We start from the raw sequence: 7,369 nt of genomic DNA on the forward strand, positions 1-7,369 counted from the left end.
CCCATCCCATCCCATCCCATCCCATCCCATCCCATCCCATCCCATCTATGTCCTTATCCCTATCTCCATCTCATCCCAAACCATCCCATCCCACCCTGTCCTATGCCATCCCATGCTCTGTGACTCAGTCCTGGCTCTGCAGTGGGGACTCTGCCCTGAAAAAAATCCTCAGTCTCTATCAAAGCATCCTAATTCCCTCTCAGGGACCCACAGGCCCACTTTTCACCCCATACTGGGATTGGGAAACCCTCCCTTCAGCACCAAGCTCTGGAAGAGCACTGGGATGGATTGGGCTCCAGGACAGGACCATAGGGCTCCTTGACACCATCAGCTTGGCTTCTCCCCTCCCCGAGCCATGAACCATCACAAATCCCCAGTTTGGATGAGAGCCACGAGATGCCTCAGGGCTGATTCAGCAGGGCCGCTTCACCTCCATGAGCAAAGGGAAAAACTCACTGTTGCTCCATAGCAGCAAAACAAGATGGAGTTGGAACTGGGTGATCTATAAGAACCCTTCCAGCCTAAGCTATTCTATGAGACACTCCATGGGGCTGGGATCACCCTCACCTTGCCCACATGGAAGCAGTCATCAGCCGACAGTGAGACACGCCGACCAGGGCTGTACAGGGGTGGGCGGTCGGTGCTGGTGGGCTGGAAGAGGCCATTGGCCATGCCCTTCACGCTGAGTGCATAGACGTCCTGCAGCCGCATCAGCGCCCGCGCCGCCCCATCCAGGTCCTCAGCTCCGGGCAGCTCCCTTTGCAACTCCTGGAATCCGACATGGAGAGCTGGGGAAGAAATGGGGCGATGGAGGGGGGTTTGGTTGGGGCTTCCAACTCAACGATTCTGTGATTGGTGGGGCTTGGAGGCTGCCAGCTTCCGTCAGCCTTCTGTGGTGCTTCCTTGGGAACCCTGTAGTACCCCAGTAACCCCTCCATTCCATCCTCCCCATTGTCCCCTTCCTGCCATCCTCCCTGTTGTGTCCTGTTCCCCATTGTCCCCTCCATCCCATCCTTCTCGTTGTCCCCTCCATCCCATCCTCCCCGTTGGCCCCTCCATCCCACTGTTCTACTGTCCCGACACATCCCCGCCGTACCACGGCTGTTTTCAGTGGCCTCACTGCTGTAGACGACGCTGGGCCAGTCGGAGCTCAGGCGCTTGATGAGACTGAAGGCCAACAAAGGGTTGTCCACCGAGGCGCCAGGGTCCTGGTGCAGTGCCCGGACCTTCTCATAGAACCTACGTGGGGTGGCACCACGGGTGAGGAAGTGACTGCCCAGGGAGAGGGGCTGTGAGCAACCCAACATGCCCAAATTATAATGGGGACAGCTCTCCTGGACGCAAAGTGTCACCCGACAACCTGTGGTGGTGGCATCACCTCTGCATCAGACCCACATCCCCAACCACCAAACCCCAACTTCCCATCCTAAGCATTCCTAAGTTCCATCCTAAGAATAACTTAGGTTGGAAGAGATCTTACGGATCACCCAGTTCCAACCCCATCTTATTTTGCTGCTGTGGAACCCCCATCCCACGTTCCCATTCCCAGCCCACTCCCCAGTACCACCCATGGCTGCTCCTTTTCTTCTTGAAACCCCCATTTCCAGCAGTTCATCCCCAACCCGGAGCTGGGCTGGCTTGGCTGTGGGGTGTCCCCTATTGGGCTCGGGGGTCCTTACCTGCTCAGGCGGCGGAGCCGGGCGCTCTCCTCCCGGAGATACGCACGGAGCCTCCGCAGCAGCCGCCCCTCATTGCCCCGCGCCTGACGGACGCTGCGCAGAGCTGAGAAGGTGTCGGTTTGGGCGGAGGGCAGCCAGGCCAGCAGGGCCCCCACCCCAGCACCCCCACGGCCCGCATCCCCCTCCCGGAGGCCGCAGTAGGAGGGAAGGATGGAGGGAGGGAGAAAGAAAGGAAGGGAGCGGAAGGATGGGATGGGGATGAGGGGGGTTATAGGGTGGTGGTGGTGATGGTGATGGTGGTGGGGTTTTGGCGGCCCCTCCTGGCTGGCCCCGGTGTGGTTGGGTCCTCCTGGCTGTCCCCGTGCCGGAGTGAGCTGTGCTGTCACCGTCCTCCTCGTCCCAATCCTGTCCCCCATCCTCCCTGTCCCCATCCTCTTTGTTTCCATTATCCCCATCCCATCCTGTCTCCATCATTCCTGTCCCCATCCCATCCTGTCCCCATCCTCCTTGTTCCCATTATTCCCATCCCATCCTGTCTCCATCATCCCTGTCTCCATCCCATCCTATCCTCATCCTCCCTGTCCCCATCCCAGCCATCCTCACACTGTCCTGCAACAATTCCATCCTTGTCCCCATCCTGCCTGTCTCCATCCTCCCGTTCCCCTCCTGCAAGCCCTTGTTCTGCCCTGTAATAATCCTTCCTCGTTCCCATCTCATTTTACTCCCACCCTGCCTCCAACCCCTTCTGATGGTCCCCATCCCATCCTGCTCTCATCCTGGCTGTTCTCCTCCTGGCTGTTCCCATTCTCTCCTCTTAAGAATCCCATTCTGTTCCCATCCTCCCTGTCCCAAATCTGTCCCCACCCCTTCTGACAGTCCCCATCCTATCCTGCCCCCATTCTGCAGCTCCCTGTCATCCCTATACCCATCCTGGCTTCCTCCATCCTCCTGTCCCCCTCCTGGAAGTCCCCACTCCATCCTGTCCTCATCCCAACCTGCCCCCTTTCCATCCTTTTCCCATCCTGCCCATTCTCATTCTGTCCTATGATCATGCCATTGTGTCCCTATCCTTCTTGTCCCCATCCTGTTGGTTCTTATCATTCCTGTCCCCATCCTGGCTGTTCCAGTCCTGTGCATTCCCATCCCATCATCCACGTCCTGTTCCCATCCAATCTTCTCCCCAGTTTGTTCTGTTCCCATCTCATCCTGTCCCACCCTGGCTGTCTCCCTCCTGTCTATCCCCATTCTTTTCTCTAACAATCCTACCCTGTCCCCATCCCTCTCTGTTCCTGTCCCATTCTGTCCCCATCCTGTTGCTCCTTATCATCCTTGTCCCAATCCTGGTTGTCTTTCTCCTGTCTGTCTGAATTCTCTGCATCCCCATCCCGTCCTGTCCCCATTATCCATATCCTCATCCTCCCTGTCCCAAATCTGTCCCAACCCCTTTTGATGTCCCCATCCTTTTGGTCCTTACTGTCCCTGGCTGTTCCCATTCTGTCCTGTAACATCCCTAGACCATCCCCATCCCATCCCATCCGGGGCAGGGAGATGAGTTTGGAGACACCCCACTTTGTCCCCACATCAGCACTGGGACCACTTGCCCAAAACAGCCCTCAATGGACCAGAACCAGCTGAATTCCTGAAGGAATGGCAAAGAGTTGGCAGAAACAGGAGCACAGTGGCACAGGGGTGTATGGATGCTCCAGGTGTACGAGCACTGTGGGTGCAAGGACAGGCACAGAACACAGGGTGGGCACTGCTGAGAGCCCCCCTGCTTCAGACTCTGTGCACTATGTCCCCTTCACTCCACGTCTCATGTCCCCTTCAGGTCCTGTATCCCGTCACTCCATGTCCCCATCACTCCATATCCCACATCCTCATCACTCCACGTGCCACACCATGTCCCCTTCACTCATGTCTCACATCCCCATGACTTCATGTTCCATGTCAGCTCCACGCCCCAGGTATCCATCACTCCATGCCCCAATCACTCTCACATTCCCTTCACTCTGTCCCACATCCTCCATGTCCCAATTTCCCTTCCCTCCATGTCCCATGCCCCCAGCACTCCATGCCCCATGTCCTATCCGCTCCATGTCTGCGTCCTCACCACTCCCTGTCCCATGTCCCTACCACTCCGCATCCCAAACCCCCATCACTCCATGCCCCACGCCCTCCTTCATGCCATGTCCCACATTCCTGTCCCGTATCCCCATCACTCCACATCCCATGTCCCCAACACTCTGTGTCCCACGTCTCCTTAACTCCATGTCCCAGATCACCATCACTACATATCCCAAAACTCCAACACTCTGTGTCCCACGTCTCCTTAACTCCATGTCCCACATCCCCATCACTACATATCCCAAAACTCCAACACTCTGTGTCCCACGTCTCCTTAACTCCATGTCCCACATCCCCATCACTACATATCCCAAAACCCCACCCTTCCACATCCCACATCCCCAGCACTGTGTCCCACGTCTCCTTAACTCCATGTCCCACATCCCCACGATTCCATGTTACATATCCCTATGACTCCACACATCCATCACTCCATGTCCCCACCACTTGGTGTCCCACATCCCTCCTTCTGCCGCCCAGTTGGATTCTTTTTGGAGATTTATTTGCTGGTGGCACAAGGATGTGGGCCCACGCTGAGCTGCCATCACCAGCCTGGGGATGTGGCCACCACCTGTCTGCCACTGTGGTTGGGCAGACAGAGCTTGGCTCTGAGCAAGCGTCAGGCAATGGAAAAACAGGGGAAAAAGGAGAAATATTCTCTCATGGTACGTAATAGAGTCAGGAACTTGTAACTCATCTCTGATTTTGGGTTTTCCCCAGCTGAAAATCACAGGATCACTGATGTTGGAAAAGACCTCTGAGCCCCCAAGTCCAACCCCAACCCAACACCACCACACCCCCTAAAATGTTGATTTCTGATTAGTTCTGGGCACTGGCATGTGCTGCTGTCCCCTCATGTCCTGCCACACCCAGTTCCTTTCTACACCATCGCCAACCCAACGATGGGCGTCAGTCAATCATTAGAAAAGTGTTAATTAAAAGCCTTGTAACGCTGCTTCTCCTCCGCTGGGTTTGCAGCCCTAAAATCTTCCTTTGAGTTCTCCCCGTTGCTCTCTGGGGACAAAACCCCAAAAATGGGTTCTTCCCCAAGGCACGGTGTCGTCACTGCCTGCACCATCTTTGGTGCCTCCCACGGTGCCCAACGTGAAGAGGCAGAAGGCGATCTCCTCGCAGGCACTGACCTCCCCGCACTCAAATAAGCACCCAAAAACCCCATCGGGGCACACGGCCAGGTCAGAATACCCACAAGGTCCCTCCTGCAGCACCCGTGGGTGCTGCCAGCCCTCCTCGTTGGGTGGTGCCGTGTTGACGTAGAGCCCTAAATCGCGGCGGTGGCGCCGGTTGGTGGGGTGGGAGTAGAGCAGCCAACGTTGGGTGTCCCCATTGGGGCTCTTGGTCCCTAAATCACATTGCTGGAGCTGGTTGGTTGGGTTGGAGCAGAGCAGCCAATGCTGGGTATCCCCATTGGGGCTCTTGGTCCCTAAATCACATTGCTGGAGCTGGTTGGTTGGGTTGGAGCAGAGCAGCCAATGCTGGGTGTCCCCATTGGGGCTCTCGGTGCTGGTGGTGCCTATAGGACACTCACTGTGCGGTGCGGTATTGACGTGGAGCCCTAAATCACAGTTTTGTTGCTGGTTGGTTGGATGGTAGCAGAGTTGGGTGACCCTATTGGGACTTTCAGGGCTGGTGGTGCCTGTAGGACACTCAACAATGGCGGGGGGAGTAGCGCAGAGCAGACAACGCCGGGTGTCCCCATTGGGACTCTCATTGCCTGAATGGCATCGTAGGTGCTGGTTGGTTGAGTTCGAACAGCGCAGCCAATGTTGGGTGTCCCCACTGAGGCTCTCGGTGTCAGTGGTGCCTACATGATACCCAATGACGGTCGGCACAAAGCTGACCACGCTGCCCTGGCAGCCCCGCGGCGGTTCACACAACGCCGGGCACCTCGCTGGGAGGCCAAATCGTTGGCCACGGTCAGCACTGATGGCCACGGCCCGGCAGCGGCACGGCCGACGGGCACTGCAGTAAAGCAGCGTCCCTCCATCCTTGGCACCGATCTCAGCCACCTGGCACTCTCCGGTCCGCATGCCTCGCAGCAGAGAACCCTTCTGCCAGCTCCGTCCGCCGTCGTCGCTGTAGAAGACGAAGGAGTGCGGGCGGGTGCAGCAGGGCAACGGGAAACCGAACAGCCGGCCGTGAACGTAGTAGGCGTACGCCGGCACAGCCAGGCGGCCCGAGTCCAACTGCACCCCATGGCCCGGCCCTACGGCAAAAGTGGCCCAGTTGGGCAGGTCGGCAGCGATGGCTTCGTCGGTGAGGTCCCGCAGGGGGCTCCAGGTGCGGCCGTGGTCCGGGCTGGAGGAGCAGCAGAGCCGCGCTGCGCTGCGTCCCACCACGATCTGGTGCCACTCGGAGACGCGGCGCTGCACGCAGATGCAGAAGAGGAAAACGGTGCCGCTCCTGGCCTCGTACAGCGGGCAGGGGTTCATGGTGCGGTGGCCCGGGAGGGTCAGCTGGCTCAGCTCCTCCATAGGGCCCCACTGGTGGGAACAGCAAGGGTCAGCCCTAAAACCACAACTCCAAAACCCCCTAACCAGTGCTGCAAACCCCAAAAGCATCATCCCAAACCACAAACTTACCACCCAAACTCTGAAACCACCACCCCAAACCGCAAACCTATCACCCAAACCCTGAAACCATCACCCCAAACCCCAAAACCATTGCCATGAACCCTAAAGCCTCCACTTCAAACCCTAAACCCACCACTCAAACCCTAAACCCATCAGCCAAACGTGGAAATCACCACCCCAACCCCCAAAACCATTGCCATGAACCCCAAAACCACCACTCCAAACTTTAAGCCACCCCAAAACCAACATCTGAGACCTTAAACCCACCCCAAACCCTGAAATCACCACCTCAAACCCCAAAACCATTGCCATGAACCCCAAACCCATCACCTCAAACCCTAAACCACCACTCAAACCCTAAACCCATCACCCAAACGCTGAAACCACCATCCTAATCCCCAAAACCATTGCCATGAACCCTAAACCCATCACCCAAACCCCAAAACCACTGCCATGAACCTTAAACCCACCACTCATTCCTAAACCCACCACCCAAACCATTGCCATGAACCCCCAAACCACCACCCCAAACTTTAAACCACCCCAAAAATACCATCCCAGACCCCAAACCCACCATCCAAACCCCAAAACTACCAGCCCAAACCCAAACCATTGCCATGAACCTTAAACCCACCACCCGAAACCCTAAAACCATTGCCATGAACCCCAAAACCACCACCCTGAACCCTAAAACAACCCCAAAACTACCATCCCAAACCCTAAACTCACCAGCCAAACCCCAATATCACCACCCTGAACACCAAAACCACCATCCAACCCCCCAAACCACCATCCCAAACCCTAAACCCATCACCCAAACCCCCAAATGACCACCATGAACCCCAAAACCATCTCACAAACCCTAAAACCGCCACTTCAAACTCCAAGACCACTACCATGAACCCCAAAACCATCATCCCAAACCTTAAACCCACCCCAAAACCACCATCCCAGACCCTAAACCCACCACCACAA

General features: G+C 56.8%; 3 protein-coding genes across 4 annotated transcripts in view; all 3 read right to left on the bottom strand.

Annotated features, from left to right (window-relative positions):
- The window catches only part of FCHSD2 (FCH and double SH3 domains 2), a 569,931-nt gene that overhangs the window by 132,585 nt on the left and 429,977 nt on the right, over positions 1 to 7,369 (bottom strand). The window lies entirely within an intron of this gene.
- Positions 87 to 2,137, bottom strand: LOC104909438 (prolyl 4-hydroxylase subunit alpha-3-like). The gene is made up of 3 exons (XM_019612460.2): positions 1,680 to 2,137; positions 1,097 to 1,239; positions 87 to 788 (listed from the first exon to the last, which is right to left on the bottom strand). Exons 1-3 carry the CDS (start codon positions 2,132 to 2,134, stop codon positions 532 to 534), a joined length of 855 nt encoding a protein of 284 aa, XP_019468005.1. The 5' UTR covers positions 2,135 to 2,137; the 3' UTR covers positions 87 to 531.
- On the bottom strand, positions 2,207 to 6,448 carry NEU3 (neuraminidase 3). Its single transcript, XM_010706289.3, is given in 2 exon segments — positions 2,207 to 4,863; positions 4,865 to 6,448. Coding segments are annotated over 2 exon segments (1,650 nt in total). The 5' UTR covers positions 6,386 to 6,448; the 3' UTR covers positions 2,207 to 4,734.

Source organism: Meleagris gallopavo, chromosome 1, assembly GCF_000146605.3.
Source record: "Meleagris gallopavo isolate NT-WF06-2002-E0010 breed Aviagen turkey brand Nicholas breeding stock chromosome 1, Turkey_5.1, whole genome shotgun sequence".
Lineage (NCBI taxonomy): Eukaryota > Metazoa > Chordata > Aves > Galliformes > Phasianidae > Meleagris > Meleagris gallopavo.